Raw genomic sequence first — 19,082 nt, forward strand, 5'->3', positions numbered from 1 at the left:
AATAGACACCTTTATGTTCTTCTACTAGATACAGGGCTCTTTTATAACACACATTGAAAGGTTCTCATTTAGGGCCCCTCAAACTTATTAACCTATGGTGTGCAGTAGCAGGCAGTGATGAAGGTACAAGTAACATTCTGTGCATTCCAGCTCCCCCCTTCCCAACACTCCTAGATGTGTCCTGACACTGCAGCTGCTGCTGCCCTCTGTACTCTCACTTGCTCTCAGCAGATGTGATGCTCCCTGTAGTATAGGTGGTTAGGGTAACATCCTAAGCAAGGACCATTAATAGCTATTCTTGCTTGGCACTTTTTTAAGTGGCCTCTGTGTTTCTATGTTCAGATAAAACAGTTAACACTGATGTTTTCACAACTTTTAAATTAGATACCTATCCCTCCTCCCCTTACCACACAGCCATGTACTTGGCCCCCACCCATTCCACACACACACCCTCCCAGCTCTATCAATCAATCTGTAGGTGTGTTTAAAGGGGTGTAGGTAGCATACCTTGATACTCACACTCCCCACTCCATCACCCTCACTCTGCTTTCTGACTCCACTACAGACAACATGAGGACTTCTCTGTGTCTCCTGACCACTCTTCTCCTCTGCTATCACCATGCCACTCATGGAGTTTCTCTTCAAGCGCAGAAGGGTGAGTGATTGCCCCAATTAAACCCCCAAATATGCCACACTGAAATCATTAGTAAAGTATAACATTACATACAGTACTAACCACATACTGTAGACAGAGTCCCTTAGGTTAATTACCAATCTAGCCTATTCTCTTCTACCTTATTACAGGAGTGAATAGGTTGTATAAGGATATTATGGCAATTTAACCCATTTTAGAAGCAGCGTACTCCTCAAGTTTATTTTAGTCAATATGAAAGCCTCACTTTAATTACCACAGATTTCTTATTTTTTTTACTGGTTTGTTATATACAAATGCTTTGGAGTTTTGACTTTCTCAAATTATCACTATATTAATATAGTAAAAGTTGACTAAAAGAAAAGTTAGAGGTGAGCTACTGCCAGCATCCCTTGCCATTTCAATTACAGGCATATGCTGGGAGTTGTACTTCTGCAACATCTGGAGTACTGAAGGATGCCTATGTCTGAATTAGATTTTTAAGAAACAGCCTGTTCTAAATTTGATTTGTTCTGCTGATTTAACCTTTGAGTTTAGACCTTGGAAGCTGTAGGGAAAAGGACGATTCTGGCACTGAGGCAAAATGACTGTTTGGATTTCTGCTACGGCCAATATTACATTCCTTTTACAAACTTCATAGTGTTTCACCACACTAAAAGCACAAGCTCAGTGAATCAGTAAATAAAATTAAGACTGGTGTTTTTAGTGTGTTAGTGCAATACTAACATTAATTAACATTAATGCCACAAATCTCCCTAGCAAAAATAGCACAAGAACCATCATTGGCCAGGAGGTGAAATGGAGCCATTCTTGTATTACCGTATGATTGCATATGTCACTTTAAAAATCATAAATTCCCGATGCATTGATGGGGAATGACAAATGAATGTGGTGTATGTGCTTTTTTGTAGATATAATGCATGGAAATAGCAAATAGGAATGAATTGCTGTATTTATTGTATATCTAGAAAATTGAACATAACAGAAGATGCCTTTTTTAATACTGAAGCCTTTTACTTACACACATATATATATATATATAGACAACAACAAGAGATCCTCTGCACTCACCCATTATCAATATATATGGACATTAAGACATTCTGTGCATTAAGCTACTAAGAAATGCCCTCCCCTTTACACAAAACAGGGATTGTTTGTCCATATATTGCAATATACTTCAAGCTGGCCAACTACATCAAAGTCATCCCTTCTGGTCCTACACTGACTTATGGGATTCATTAAGAATTCTACTTCTTCAATATACGTTTAGCAAAGGGACAAAGTTTTACCTGCAACTTACTTGCTTTCAAGGTTAAAACCCCCAAATGGTTGCTCTTTTATTGGCTCCACTGGAATCACCTGACTGTAGCTGGGAAGAGTGGGAGCTACAACATGGAGCTGGCCACTGCTCCTGTATAAACTATAGCAAAAAAGGGAAAGTTGTGCTCAACCACTAAATTTTAAACCATTAGATGGGGGTGCAATGAGGTTGTGACCACAAAATACATATAGACAACAACAAGAGATCCTCTGCACTCACCCATTATCAATATATATAGGACATTAAGACATTCGGTGCATTTAAGCTACTAAGAAATGCCCTCCCCTTTAAACAAAACAGGGATTGTTTGTCCATACATTGCAATATACTTCAAGCTGGCCAACTATGTCAAAGTCATCCCTTCTGGCCAGTCCTACACTGACTTATGCGATTCATTAAGAATTCTACTGCTTCAATATACGTTTATATATATATATATATATTCTGAAAATTATGGCAATCTTAAAAAAAAGTTAGCCTTTTCATTACATAGAAAATGGGGCCATTTATTAAGAAGGCATAGTACAGACACACTATGCTGCCACGTTCCTGTTGCAATATGTGGATTTGTAAAGTGTTGCCATGGAGGAAGAATGGCTAGCACAGATGCAAAAACCTTTTATTCAAAAAGGCACTTGTGCCTATACAAACTCTATTATTAACAGTAGCCTTGAGCTGAAGGTAACTCAGGGTTCCTTACTGGGTTGCACAAGCACATACAACTGACTTGAATCCAGTAACTGGTTCCTAATGCCAAGAGAATTCTGGTAAAAAATATCGCAACATGCATAAAATTAATGGTTATTTGTGCCTGAATATTGGGCTTTGCACATAGTGGTGCATTTGTATATGATCCTTGAGAACATTATTTGCATAAAGCTTGGTATCACTGAACAGTATCACTAAACAGTAGGCATGCAGTTACTGCATTCTCACCTTATTTTCTAGACTACACATAACCCCTTTTTTATTATATATTTGGATAATGCAAGCCATCTTGAATCATCGAAGCTAAGCAACAAATCTGAATGAGAAGCTTAGCAGCAGAATTTCTCACATTTGCGCTGATAGCAATGTAGGTTAAAGGGGTTGTTCAGGTTTGAGTTAATTTTTAGCATGATGTGGAGAGTAATTTTATCAGACAATTTGCAATCCGTCTTCATTTTTTATTATCTGTAGTTTTTTAGTTATTTCATTTTCAGTTCAGAATCTCTCCAGTTTGAAGTTTCAGCAGTTACTTGGTTGCTAGGGTCCAAGTTACCTTGACAACCAGGGAGTTGTTTGGATGAGAGACAGGTATATGAATAGGAGTGGGCCTGAATAGAAAAGAAAATTACAAAAAGTAACAATAACAAAAAAATTGTAGCCTCATAGAGCATTAGTTTTTTGCTGCTGGAGTCAGTGACTCCTATTTAAGACCTAAAAATATTTGGGAGAAGAAGGCAAAATAATCTTAAATATGAACCACCCGTTTAAGATACTCCTTGGCAACAAAGTTTCCTTTTTTTGTATTTCTTTCCATGGGAAAAGATGTACCAACAAAAATGCAAGGAAGTGTTACAAAGTGCTTCCCATTATAGATCATAAATTATTGGGCTTATGGCATATTCAGGTAACTATAGCTGGTACACACAGTCAGGCAATAGCAGCACTATGTAACTGTAGCAAGTGTTAAATTATCTAAAACAAAGTAATGTTGCGTTGTGGGTAAAAACCCAGAAAAGAAATGCTTCTTATAATCTATATACCCACATAATCACACTAACAGCAGCAAACTAACTGTATTAACATTGGGCCTGCTGTCTTAGAAGCAAATGCAGTGAATCATGTTGTGATTAGCAGAGACATGTAGATACACACATTTTCAGGTGTTTGATCCTATGTGTCTGGCATTGCATGTGGCAAGTTTAGGCACATACATTTCTTGAGATTTGTGTGATTGTTTGATTTATAGATGAGCATCCTATGGAGACTTATGGGTAAAAGGCTCATTTCTATGTTTTGAAGTATTTCTGGGGGATCTTCTCAGTTGCAGTCAACTAGATCAAATTAAACTTTTTTCTGTGTTACCTCTTCAAATTTTAACTATTCCATAGGCAAAAATTCTGTGCAATACAGTTATTTTTGTTTTATTTCTTTCCCAAAAAAGGGCCCAATTGTAGAACCCGACCCACCGACATACTGTTCATCATAGACAGCTCACGTAGTGTCCGCCCATCTGAATTTGAGCAAGTCAAGGTCTTCCTGTCCCAGGTCGTCGAGTCACTGGATGTTGGAGCCAATGCGACCAGAGTGGGGTTGGTCAACTATGCCAGTACCGTCAAAAATGAGTTTTCTCTCAAAACACACAAAGCAAAGCCAGCGCTTCTTCAAGCTGTGAAAAAAGTTCAGCCACTCTCAACTGGCACAATGACAGGCCTTGCTATTCAATATGCTATCAACATTGCCTTCACAGAGCCTGAGGGGGCCCGGCTAAAGTCCCCTGGCATCAATAAGGTGAGAAGGTTCAAAGTGATACTATATTCTTTGTTAAAGGAATATATATTGTTCAATATATCAGAATGGTGTGGGGGAAAAAATCAATATTTGGATGAATAGGGCAAAGTATATAGTTGTCTCCTTCCTTTTTTCTAAAAATTGTGTAAGTCTTTTGGGCTTTATACTTGATATTCTAGCTGTCTTTATAACAGCACATTCTAAACTGTCCTCTTCTGTACTGCACAAAACTGATCACTGTGTAGCACAAATACAAGAACCTAAGAAAAGGAAGAGAAAAACAAATGATAATATCTCAAGGTATTAAAAAACTACACAGAACTATTTATTTATGGGGAAAGAAATCCTGCTTGGAGTGTTAAGAATAGAATGCAGTATTATGAGACGATAAGGCCCATAAGTCATAGCTAGGTGAACATATCTTAACAAAAAGAAAATCAGTGAACCTGAACTATTTATCAGTGCTAGTTTAATTAAAGAAATTAAATTAGTACTTTCATCTTGTCAACTGTTTCTACACTCTATTTTGTCGCTATGTTCAAAAATTAAACTTAATGCCAACCCGCTGCAAAGATGCTCAGCTGAAAAATATAACTTTGATAAGGAAAAACAGAGAACAGAGGAGTTTTTATTTGGTTTAGCAAAGCTTGGCAGAGCTGACCCCTGATAATGTGTAGGATTGCTGGATATGTGTATCACAATGTTTTCGGAAACACAGAAACCATTGTTGGCAACTCAGCTTAACAGGGGAAAATAAGGACAAACCAGTGCTACTCACATACTTTATTCTTATCAAAGATTCATGGGACAAAAATAAAGAACAGTATTATAGTATTATTATTATTTATTATATAATAATGAGACAGAAGTGGTTGACTATGGGACATATACAGTTGCTGTAAGACTGCCAAGATATAGGTGAACTTTCTTTCAATTCTCTGAAGGCCTTTTATCAGGATCATCAAAGGTTAGTGTGTGTTTTCTCCAGTAATCTGTAACCTATGGTGCATAATAATTAGGCTAGGCTTGACGCCTGCTGGTATGTATAGGTATATGTACAGCAAAGTAGAAAACAAGATATTATGAGCTTCACTTCATACAAGTAATACTGCTTCTTGGATGAGGAGGTAGTTGACTTATTAAGTATAGGTGGACACCATGCCAGCCTTGTGACAGTTTTTACTAAGGGCACATACAGATCCAAGGCAATAAGAACAATAAAGCGTTTTGTTCAAGTGATGGTTTAGTTAGTACTTTAGTGAAAATGTTCTAATCAGTTTGTTTATAAAAAAAATCCAGTAATCTACAAACACTGTATTGTAAAAAGACATAATCAGTGTTGTTTGATATAGAATTGGGACTGGATAATGCTAGTTCCATAAGTAGCCTATTACACTGGCCTAGAAATTATCATATTTTTTAACACCATTTTCTCACATATCAGAATGTATGACACATAAATGTGCTGCGCATGTGACTGTGCATGTTAATGTTTGTAAGTAACTGAATCATAGAGGTCCAGATGTTTTATTGGGTTTAATTGCACAGGCTGATGTGTTTTGACATGAGGATTTTTAGACAGATGTTTCTTCAAGCGTGACTGGGACTTTTAAGTCGACACATACGGTTGTGTAATGTGATGGATGAAACCCTAGGGGGATCCCAACCTTGATGAGCACATTGACCATTATAATCTATGTCTGTCATATTAAGAGCTCACAGGGGTAAAGATAAACCATTTGGCATGTTTGGGCTAACCAGCTCTTATAGATGCCTGTTTTGTTGTTGTTAGAATAATAAGATAATTATGCTTGTCTCTTTTTAAAAACAATACTGTAAAATTTTGAGCACATTGGTGGTATTGTGTGCAGTCATTATGCTATCTGTATATTTGGCTGGTTTGCATGAATTCCAGTGCAGGTCTTCTTTGTGCAGCTTTATTGCTTATTTTCTATTCCTTATATAAGACAGTGGAAGTAGAGAGCATTTGTGAAAATGGATTGTTTGAAATGACCAGCTTATAAATATCCTTAGGCTTTCTTGCCTGATACAACGTGGGCACCAAGGGAATTTCGAGGGACAGCACAGAGACCAGAGATACATGGTACAACTTGGTAAAACATTAACTTGATTAATAAGTGCTATATGGTCTAATCATTAGATATTGTAGTAAATAAATAAAAATAATGGACTGAAATGGGCAGACAATGAAATCCCACAATTGTATGTAATAGTGCTCCCATAATTTGGATCCCTTCATTTGTCTTTATCTTCAGGTTGCGATCATTGTTACAGATGGCCGACCCCAGGACGCTGTGAAAGATATCTCTGCACGGGCAAGAGAAAGTGGATTAGAAATATATGCTATTGGAGTAGGACGTGTGGATAAGAACACCCTGCGTCAGATTGCCAGTGAACCCTTAGATGAACATGTTGACTATGTGGAAAGTTACAGTTTGATTGAGAAGCTTAGCAAGAAATTTCAGGAAGCATTCTGTGGTGATTAAAGCATGTTTTTACTATATAAAAAGTGGTTATTATATTTTGCATATAGAGCTGTATATTTATTTTGCTATGATTTTTCTTATGTCCCAGTAACGGCTGACCTATGTTCTACTGGAGATCACGACTGTGAACAAATCTGTGTCAGCACCCCAGGTTCCTACACTTGTGCCTGTAGGGATGGTTTCACCCTAAATGAAGATGGCAAGACTTGCAATGGTGAGAAGATAGAGTATACTAACATACAAAAAACAAATGCTTTAAGACTGGGGTTGGTGGAAAATGAACCAGTGGTGGAATAGCAAGCACAAAATCAAAAGCATGATAAAGCACTTGTGCTTTGTAAGGTTCAGCAGGCAGAAGTCCTGTACTTCTGCATATTGCTATGTCCATTGCATTGCACCCAGGATTGCTATCTTTTCCATCCACAAAACCATGCACAACTGAAGGTAGTGGGAGAATAAGCCCACAACCCACCTGTGTGCACCCAGAATTACTCAAGTCCTTGGACCTTTTTACAAACAGATGCATAACTGCCTAGTTTAAGCTTAATGGTGTGAAAAAACATTTGCAACAAATGTTGGTGTATGCTACTGAAGAGATAATATTGATTTATGCTGTTCTTTTATCCTGTTCCAGCCTGCGGAGCTTCTGCTGTTGACTTGGTTTTCCTTATTGATGGCTCTAAGAGTGTACGTCCTGAGAACTTTGAACTCGTCAAGCAGTTCATCAACCAGATTGTGGAGTCTATGGATGTAGGCGACCATAGGGCTCATGTTGGCTTAGTGCAATATTCCAGTTCAGTAAGGCAAGAGTTTCCCCTTGGCAGGTATACTTCTAAAAAAGACATTAAATCTGCAGTAAAGAAAATGTCCTACATGGAAAAGGGTACCATGACAGGTCAGGCCCTGCAGTATCTTATCGACAACAGTTTTGCCATTTCCAGTGGAGGTAGACCAGCTGTACCCAAAGTTGGCATTGTCTTTACTGATGGGCGGTCCCAGGATTACATCAATGATGCTGCTCTCAGAGCCAAGGAGCTAGGTAAGATAGTTCACATTTCCTCAACTGTTGCTTTCTTTTAAATTAAAAAGGGTATTTATTAGAACCACAAATGTATTTCTCAGACAAAACAGGGTGTGATGTACCATATATGTTAACCTACAGTGTAGGTATATTTTGAATTGTGCAATGCATTGCCAAATTACAACAACTTATAGAACCCCTCATTCTTCATACATGCAATACAGCATCATCTATACTTATAGAAAATTGTGGCTGACAAAGTCAATGGAGGGTGGGACAGTTTTCACCAGGGAAAATTTGAAATAGGGTCTATCAACGGGAAACAGGGACTAATGGGAACTTTAACTTAACCACATATTTTTCTGCACTACTGCAGGTTACAAGATGTTTGCTGTTGGCGTTGGCAATGCTGTGGAAGAAGAGCTCAGAATGATTGCTTCTGAACCTGTGGTAGAGCATTCCTTCTACACCGCAGATTTTAAAGCAATGAAGGAGATTGGCAAGAAGCTTCAAATGAAAATTTGTGTGGGTGAGTACATTTTACCAAAATGAAAATAGGCCACTTTTAATGAGAGAATATTAAAGACAGCAGTTGTCTGCAATTAATTTTTGTATTTGTCCAATTGCAGAAGAAAACCCATGCGAGTGTGAGTCCATAGTCAAGTTCCAGACCAAGGTTGAAGATCTCATCCAGCAACTTACAAAAAAGAATATCCTTTCAATATTAACGTAGCATATGTATAAGGCTGTGTCCCCCCAAAAGTGCTGAAGATAGGCCCTGAAACAAATATATCTTTCTTTTTTCCTAGTAGTCAAAAAGTCAATTAGCATGTCACAGGGAGATTAGTCACCAACAATAAATCTTTGTTCCATGGGCGACTAATCTCCCTGTAATGCCATCCCACAGGCAAGAATGTATATCGCCAGTGGGATGGCATAAGCATTGCTTCAATTTCCCAAACTCACCCAAAGTTCAGGCAACTTCGCAAAACTGAAGCAATGTGTATCCCATCCCACCTGCGATTACATTCTTGCTGGTGGGATGGCATTACAGGGAGATTAGTCACCCCCAATAGCAAAGATTTATCATGGGTGACTAATTTGCACATGTGCCACTGCCTTTAAATTGCAACTAAATCCAGTGAAAAAGAAGTTAAGGTTATTTCCACTAAGAGCATACCACTTCCCACAGTTAGCAACCCTGTGTCATATAAGATAGTTCCCCTAATAACTTTCTGGCACAAGTGCTTAGTGCTTGGGGCTATATCATATATGCCTTAAGAGATAAAGTAACCTTTGTTTTTCTTGGGCTTTGGTTGCCCTGTAAAGTAAAACAAACGTAAAGAGAAGATATTATGAAATATTTCATTGTTTAAAAATACATTTATAATTATAAGGAGAAGGGAAAAAAAGGACACAATATTTAGTTTAGTAAAGCTTTCTACCTATGCCTGTGAATTATTTTGTACCAATGCAAGAACATATCAACATGCTAAGCTAAAAGGTAGGTACAAACAATGGGCTTTTTTTCTTTAACTCATATATCACTTGAGGCAGTATCCAAGAAACTTGCTGCTTTGGAAAACAAAATCACAGTGTGAGCCTATCATGCCATGTTGGAATCTCCAGGACCAAAAAGAACCTTCTCAACTCATCTCAACCTTTATCGTCATTTTGAGACTATACCAGCAAGCAAGCAATCCCTTTTGGCTACATAAAACGTGCCTTGAATATCAAAATGCTAACCCACCATGTGGTAAATGCAAAGTGTGAGAGACCTTCTACTTCCAGCTTTAAAATGTCCCTGTTGGTGAAAGGACATACTGCACCATTAGGTGCTGTACTTCTTAGTGTGCAGTAATACATATACTTTTAGAGATACCCATTCACAAACATGCATACATATATTTGTGTATCCAACATATATAAATATGTATAAGCATGTATTTATATGTATATAGAGACATGTATGTACATACATAAGTAATTACACACATACAGATATATAGTACATACAGCATTTCTAAAAAAAAGAACCTTAAACATAATATATATATATATATGTGTGTGTATGTATGCAGTATCCTAATGCAGAACTGGTTACACAATACAAGATATTATCTAGTGACAGATTCATATATTGCTTATGGATTATTACTCCAGCCAACCTATAATGTAACCTGGGCATATCGACTGAGACTAAAGCCTTCTTCTTAAGGCAGGTGTGAAATAAAAATGCACGATTATTTATTAGCGAATACCCATGTGTAGGTACTACATTTGCACATGTGATGAATGTAATGGAAAAAAAAACTGTCTCCAGAAAAAAAAACAATTTCTTATATTATCAGTATAAATAAAATAAATGATTTCCTTTTAGAAGATGAATTCTCAAAATCCCACCGTATCTTCTTGTACTGTGGTTTTCTATAATGCTCTTAAAATGCTTTTTACTGCCCTTTTCTTTAAGTATACAGAATGGAAAGTGCTCAGTAGCTGTGATATCACTATGATGTCATTAATATGATGGTGTCATTCTATTTGAAAGCATTCTACCCTCCCTTAATGCAAATATATCTATGCATGCATATCTGTGTATATAAATATATTTGTTTGTGTCCCAGAATGTTTCTGTGTGCAAATAGCCCCTAAAAAGTAATATATAAAATTGTATATACATTAAATATATTTTAATTTTTTTTAATGCCTATTTTTCCTCAATTTGTGAATCATGTATTCGCTTTTCAATAATTTATTTTCAGATTGAATAAAAAAAAAATATCAGTTTTAAGTTGTAAAATCCTTTGTGGTCGCAAACATTAATGACATTCAATAGTGCATATCGTATAGCACTGTTCTGCCCTCTGGAGTCATAAGTGGTTCTCAGTCTGTGGTCCCTTGTGAACCACAAAGATAAGTAAGTCAATCAAACAGAAAGACAAGGAACCAAAGAAGATATACCATTAAAATGATTCATTACAATTCTTAAGAGCACTCGTTTAAAGATTATACAACTCGTTTAATAATGCCAGCTCAAGTGCAAAGCTAAAAATATCTCCCATTAAAATGCTATTCACCAAAGTCTTTGCCCCTATACACACTCGTCTATATGTGGGTGGGCCTGCTTTTCTGCATAAGATGCTACCTGCAAAATACAGAAAGCACTGAAGCAAGAAAGCCCTGAAATAAACACCTGCCTTGAGGAGATAGGTGTCCATTGTGGTATTGTAATGATGCTTGACACTTATGTTTTAACAAAAAAACAAGTAGCATGAAGGGACCCAAGAAACACACAGAGACTAGTAAGAGGCTTGAGTTTTTCCAATTAGCTGGAACCATTATTGTTACAAATCAGACATGAGAACTCATGCCATCCTTATGACATATGTTATACAGCAGGGATCCCCAACCTTTTATACCCATGAGCCACATTTAAATGGAAAAAGTGTTGAGGAGCAACACAAGTATGAAAAATGTTCCTGAGGGTGCCAATAAGCTATAATTGGCTACTTAATAGCCCCTTTGTGGACTTGCATCCTTTTTATGCAACCAAAACTTGCCTCTTTACCAGAAATTCAAAAATAATCACCGCCTCTGAGGCCACTGGGAGCAACATCCAAGGGGTTGGAGAGCAACATGTTGCTCACGAGCCACTGGTTGGGGATCACTGTTATACAGATATGGGACCTTTTATCCAGAATGCTTGGGATCCGTGGCTTTCCAGATTAGGCATCTGTAATAAGGATCTCCATACCATAAGTCTACTAAAAAATAATTTGAGCATTAATTGAACCCAACAGGATTTTTTTGCCTCCGATAGGGATTCATTGTACGGGTATGGGATTCCTTATCCCATTATCCAGAAAGTTCCGAATTATGGAAAGGCCATCTCCCATAGACTCCATTATAAGCAAATAATTCTAATTTTTAAAATGTATTTTCTTTTTCTCTGTAGTAATAAAACAGTACCTTGTACTTGATCCCAACTAAGATATAAATAATCCTTATTAGATGCAAAACAATCTATGGGGTTTATTCAATATTTAAATGATTTTTATCAGACTTAAGCTATGGAGATCCAAATTACGGAAAGATCCCTTATCTGGAAAACCCCAGGTCCCGAACATTCTGAATAACAGGTCCCATACCTGTATCTTAATTAGAATCAAGTGCAAGGTACTGTTTTGTTATTACTGAGAAATTATTATTAAAAACTTTAATTATTTGATTAAAATTGAGTTTTCCAGATAACAGATCTTAACGTGTACCAATTCTCATAAGTTGGTGTTACTGATATTTTTTTAATTTAAGAAAAGCTTCTGTTATGATAGGATATTATCTACTGTCTGACTGCCCATTCAAACTGCAGAGGCGTTCTCTAATACAGTGGCTAGCAGACTTGTTTCTTGAAGGTTCCTTGAAGGTTGAACTTTTGGCCAGGGCTCCTCTTAGCTCATAACCATTAAGTCACAGTTCACATAATACACATAATAGTTCTATTGACCTTCATACCACCAGTATATAGGAGAGTAAATAAGCATCCTATCCATATCTCACCCTAACTGACCTTAAAGGTGGCCATACTCCTTACAATTTACGATCTTTCCATTGGTTGCACGAAAGATCATTCATTCCCTCCACTGACGTTCATCAGATATGGAGGTAGAAACAATAGGAATTCTAACTCCACCTGACAATTCAGCCCTAAACACAGATTTTGCTCGGGCGCCTTTAACGGCACCCAAGCAAAATCTTTCGCCCTGCCCAATTGATGAGACAACCGATATCCGACACTCTTGCAATATCGGTTGTTTTGTCAATAGCCATACACACACCGAATATTGTACGAAACTAGGCTCATGAAACTTTGCGCAGCTTTGCTGCATTTTTGGCAAAGTGAAACAGGACAGATTCGCTCATCGCTGCATATATAGCATGACCGACATTGTATAGTCATACACAAACACGTGCAGTAAAAATATATATTTTCTATAAAATGTATTCATGTATTGCACTCCCTCCCATAGCAACACCCTCTGCCATGTAAATTCACACTTAGTGCGTCAGTTTGTTAATGGATCCCAGCAGAGATATCACCTCTGTTTTACTTTAGGAAGTCATCAACTAAGAATGAATAATGAGCTCATTACAGTGGTATTACCTTTTGTGTCAGTCATGGAAGCAGATAACTTTCTGCATGCCTTGCTTAAATGAAGCAGAGTACTCCTACTGTATACAGCAATAGAACAGTGCCACCATTAATAGGTACTCTGCATACAAAATACCAGTTTAAAATATATTAACTTTTGAAATGTTTCCCAATGTTAATGTTTCCTTTAATTCTAAACTTTTTCCAGAGCAAAGTACATATTAGCCTTTTGCATTTCTTCTACTCAAATTATAATGTCATTGTTTAATACGTTCTGTACTCTCTGTGTAAGTGTACAGGGTGAGTGCTTTAACCTGCAGCTGGTATTATTCATGCAGCTGATAGTTTTTCCCTGACAGATCAATAAAAGCCTTGAGAGAGGAATAAATAAGAGCTAAATACACAAAAGTAGCGCAGAGAACGAGAGAGGAAATGATGCAGACAGACAGAGACAACCAAAAGGACGCAGGACCCATGTGTGCATCAGATTTGACCAAAAAAGAACTCAAGGGTCCTATAGCAATAAACCAATAATTCACAAGTTATTCTCCATGTGCTATCCTTATATTATAGAATGCATCCCCCTTAAATTAGAAGGGTTAATTTACAAATATAGTCTATTTACAAAATATGGGCAAATTTGCAACAGAGTCAAAACTCATAGCACCTGGCACATTGCTGTGCTGCTTAACCCATGGCCCTGAAACTAAAATCTGTAATCTGTAAAGTAGAAATTGGGGGCTATATAGTATTTAGTGGTTCTTACAATACAGAAGATAACAGGGCTCACTACTACTGACCCAGGAGAACCCTAGATTCCCTTTGTGGCCAACATCAATAGGTGCATCACACTTGGGGCTATAAAATCAGGCACAGACATCATTTACATGCCAAACACTGCCTTTTAGAGCAGGGCATTGAGCCTTCATCCCATTTTGGCAGCATTACATAGCAGCTTCCCAGGGCATAGATGCCATACCTAATATTTACTTGGTAATACAAAACGCCAACCCATAGAAGGCCCTCTTTTAACAGTTGTCAAGGATTAGAAACTCCTTAATATTTAAAGGGATGGCTGTACCTTCCATTATAAATCTAGACAGAATCCCGCTTGCCATAAAAGTGTGTAATGTTTTTTGATGGCATTATGTACTACTCTATATACATAAGGGATCATAACAAATGTTGTGGCCATATTTGTGGCCATTTTGTATGCTTTTCAGCTGCAAGAGCTCTACAAAAATATCGTATATGTTTGAAGAGGACCCAAATGGTCAATTCCTATACAGTCCAGAAGGACCTGGTTCTATAACCAGGAGGGAGGTTTCCATAATTGGCTCAGGGATCTAGTGACCATTTCCTGTCACTAGTTTGTTAAATAGGAAGGAGCACATAGCTTTTTTTCTTTGATCTCCACCAAGCACCGGGGGTGGATGTGATTGGAGCCAGGAGCATAAGCACCTGTATCAAGACTGGAATGTTAAGGAGACCAGCAACCTAACAGAAGTCTTGGAACAGGGACCCCATGAAGAGGGTAAAGGTAATGAATAGTATAAAATAGGCAATACTTGTTGCTATTGCAAAAGGCAATAAAGCTAAAAAGCTTTTGTAAGTCACCGGCGGGATGGCAGACGCGGCGGCGCGATTTCGCGCAAATCGCCCCGCCGCGTCTGCCATCCCACCGGCGACTTACATTGTCGCCGATGGGATGGCAGGGGAAGGCAACTCGGGGAGGTTAGGCGACTAATCTCCCGTGTGCCAGAGCCCTTAGGGCTTTTTGTTATCATTTGTTATCATTCTAATCATTTGATCAGTTGAAAGCAACCAAACAGCAGATAGCATTTACTGATCGCCTGTTTAAAAGCAAACAGTGGTTGCTATAAGGTACTCACAGATGGAATGCTGGAAGTTTGTCTCTCCTGAATCATGCCACACAGCATTATTCCATTTGATGCAAAATGCCAGAGCTAAAGAGACTTTTTATATAAAATGGTGAAGAGTGGAGTTTAACTTCAGATAAAAGAAAAATGTTCTGTCTGGTTCTGACTAATCCTTGACCCTAACATTGTGATTGATCTCCAGCTCTCATGGCATCATCCAACAGCCAGAAAGAAAAGTATACCCAGAGCAATAACAAAACAGTGATATAAATAGAAATTGCTATATCTCTGTGTGTATATAGGCTCCACAATCACAGGTTTCTGCTTTGTATGTTTGAATCATAGCTCCAGTCATACATAACACTAGAATTAACAAAGAAAATGCCTCAAATCTATTGGAATTCACCACAGCCCAACATTGTGTCATGGCATTAAAAATATCAACAATGATGTATTTCTTGACCATAAAATACACATGGTATATGTACCTAATGTATAGTGAATTAGCAGCACACGACTGTGGAACACTTGTGAGGTTTGCAAAATTTCACTTGGATACTTATGGCCAGCAACATTCTTCTTTAATCATTTTTGTAGGTCATCCGTCTATCATTGTCAATGTCACTTCAGACTCATTTTGCCAATTACACGAATACCCTGCAGCCACAAAACAAAAGCATCCTTTTCTCTATACTATTACAAAGGACAAGTCAAAAGAGCAGGTAAAATTAAGAGAATTGGCAGATTCCCCAGAAAGCAAAGGTTAAAAAAAAGAAAAGCATTCAGCAACAAATGTAAGAAAAAGCAAAGTTTGCTTTGGTCTTTTCATATGAGTACTGTCTGTTTTTACAAATGTTTTCATTGTATTTTATGTACAGTAGTAGGCTTTAACCCCCCAACTTATGGGTCTGCCATGTGAAAAAAAAGTTTTAATTTTCTACTCACAAGGCATATAATCGGTGGTCATGGCTGGCAGAGTTTAGCTATACCAAATATTGTGAAAGAAGTGATTCCCTAGTCCCATCCCTAGGCCCAGACTAGGTTCTGGTAAATGCTAAAGGGGCTGTTGTAAGATGCCATAGACAGTCACTAAGTAGTGGGCCTGATGGGGGGCCGTTTGGGTATCTGTGTAATTGAAATGCCAGGGCCTATTTTGACTCCCAGCCTGGACCTCCCCCCCCCCCCCCAACTTTAGTTATCATTCTGCCAATTGCAATATGCAGCATTTCCAACATGTGAATGAAATGTGCTGTGTTTTAGATGAACCTCACTGATACAGTATGCAAGTGGGAGGGGTGGCAACATGATAAAATGTGTTTTTCACACCATTCAATAGATTATTAGTGAAATGATTTGCAAAATGTTAAGATTATCTGAACAAACTGAAAGAAACAGTTTTCTCTGTGTCCTGCTGGGAAGCATGCCAACAAACAGTCAAAAGCAGGTGTTCAGTGCATGGACTCTATTATGGACACCTCTTCTCTGTGCTTGTAAGAGAAGGGAAGGTGTTGCCTGAGTCAGAAAGCCCTTAGGCTTTATTGACCACCACAAATAGCAGCAACAGATAGGTGCCATATATACTGTACATCAAAAATATTTCTTTGTTTCATTGGGCATCAATAACACTATAATTATCAGTGGCCTAAATCTGTATGTATGTTATGACTGTTAGTACTGAGGAAATTTAAAACTCCTGCCCAATCATTTAGTGCTTGTTATGCTTCCTTCCCCACATTTCCATGTCATGGTGGGTGTTCAGGGAGCCAACAACCTCCTTTTTAAAAAAAAAAAATCCAGAATAATCCTGGTTTGGGGTCCTCTATTATTCTATGTTTTGAAGCTGTAACCTCTATTTCAGCTCAATAGCTGCTTTCCCGGACTAGTACCAGTAGAACATGGGTTACACTGTACTCTCTTACCCAGAATGGGCCTTCGCTAAGTGGAAGAGGAAGGTGAGGGTGTTGTGCAACTACACCTCTCTTGCTGCTATGCAGAAAAATGAAACCAGAGGGCGCCAGAGGTTCTTGCAAATAACAAAATGATAAGTGTTTATTGAACATCCACAGGGTTTACTTACAATACAGCTTCAGAGGCCATTGGTACATGCAACATATACCGAGTGTATATTCAGACTGACACTCTCCTGCGGGCAGACTGGCAGGAATCTCCCTTCACCTCTGCGACACACCCTGTAGTGGATCCCTCAGGGAATTCTCTATCCTGATTCCCTATTCACTTGGATCCCTACACTACAGGCAATGTGGCCTGGGAGAACTATCTCCAGAAAAACTGCAAATCCTATGCAGGAGCTCATGCTGCTCATTCTATCTCAGCCCTAACTGCCTTACACTCCTAGGGGCTGATTTACTAACCCACGAATCCGACCCGAATTGGAAAAGTTCCGACTTGAAAACGAACATTTTGCGACTTTTTCGTATGTTTTGCGATTTTTTCGGATTCTTTACGAATTTTTCGTTACCAATACGATTTTTGCGTAAAAACGCGAGTTTTTCGTATCCATTACGAAAGTTGCGTAAAAAGTTGCGCATTTTTTGTAGCGTTAAAACTTACGCGAAAAGTTGCGCATTTTTCGTAGCGTTAAAACTTAAAAGGTGCAAAGTTTCGCGTAAGTTTTAACGCTGCGAAAAAAGCGCAACTTTTTGCGCAAGTTTTAACGCTACGAAAAATCGCCAGATTTTACGCAACTTTCGTAATGGCTACGAAAAACTCGCGTTTTTACGCAAAAATCGTATTGGTAACGAAAAATTCGTAAAGAATCCGAAAAAATCGCAAAAAATACGAAAAAATCGCAAAATACCGATCATTACGAAAAAAACGCAATCGGACTCATTTCGACCCGTTCGTGGGTAAGTAAATCAGCCCCCTAGAGTGTACTATGAAGGGAGCTACACCTGCCACAATCTAATGCCTCATTCACGGGGCCCTGTTCCCCGACTTCACTGGGCCTGGGCCCATGCCCTGGGCTCTCAGCACACATCCACCTTGTCCCTAAGGTGGAAGCAAACAACAGGAAGGTGCCACTCCTCTCCCAACACTATACCAAAGTCAGGCAGGATGTGGTCACTATACCTTCTAACCAATAGCACACATGTTAATGAACTCACTTAGATACATTCCCTTCTGCCCAGCAACTAAGGGAACTGAACCTGTAGGGATTTAAAGCCATAGGGACCATTTAACCCTATGGGTCCCTACAAAGCATTCCTGATAGTGGGTATGTCCAGTACCTATATAAGAAAGATTATAAAGGCTTCCTCTCACGTTTAGAGATATATTTTGAAAATTTTGAAACAAACAAGACCTCATTTTTTTAATAGTGGAGGAATTCTAGGGTAAAATGATGTAGCAAAAAATACCTCTGGTAACTTTAGAAGCCAGATTTCCATTTTTTAAAATTGAAAGTTGGCTCTACTAGAGTGCAAGATGTAAGCATGGAGCAGGAGAGTGGGGGTGGCAGAAGAATTACGGAAAGACCCCAGGTTCCAAGCATTCTGGATAATACATCCTATACCTATATAATAAAGCTTCAGGCCAGCACTCTTTATGTATCTAAACCGGTATTTGCCAGGAATTGTTTCTTAATATAGTTTATTTACACTGGCCTGATTTCCCAGTCAAAAGTTGACAGGATATTATTGCACATGTAAAGGACTTAACACCATAAATGTAGACATCAGTGTTTTGACAGTTGATTGCTGGATGTGCCATAACCACAGAAGTTTTTAAAGATATTGCCTAGTATTTTGTCCTGGTGACTTTTCATTGTGAAAAATTGCCCCACGCATCAATGCATTCCAATAATGAGTTTTTGGAAAGTACAGCAGTTAGGAGTGCTGGGGGATATTAGAGCACAGATATCTCCCAAATAATGGGAAATAAAGAATTTGGCCTAGTTTTCAGTGGCGTGATTTACTGCATTTTGTTTTCACATGGTACCTTTCATTACATGATCACCCAGCAATGTCAGAAAAGTTCTCCATATTTCAAGAAAGGATAAAAAAAATCATTAAAGTTCTGTTAGGCTTCTGGTAC

At 38.2% G+C, this 19,082-nt stretch overlaps 1 protein-coding gene across 1 annotated transcript; it reads left to right on the top strand.

Moving 5' to 3' along the window:
- The first annotated feature begins 554 nt into the window (after nucleotides 1-554).
- matn1 (matrilin 1) lies at nucleotides 555-10,787 on the top strand. Its single transcript, NM_001030442.1, is given in 8 exon segments — nucleotides 555-655; nucleotides 4,126-4,472; nucleotides 6,749-6,971; nucleotides 7,068-7,193; nucleotides 7,614-8,018; nucleotides 8,377-8,529; nucleotides 8,630-8,710; nucleotides 9,549-10,787. Coding segments are annotated over 8 exon segments (1,473 nt in total). The 5' UTR covers nucleotides 555-570; the 3' UTR covers nucleotides 9,602-10,787.
- Nucleotides 10,788-19,082: the final 8,295 nt, after the last annotated feature.

Source organism: Xenopus tropicalis, chromosome 2, assembly GCF_000004195.4.
Source record: "Xenopus tropicalis strain Nigerian chromosome 2, UCB_Xtro_10.0, whole genome shotgun sequence".
In the NCBI taxonomy this organism is placed as follows: Eukaryota; Metazoa; Chordata; class Amphibia; order Anura; family Pipidae; genus Xenopus; species Xenopus tropicalis.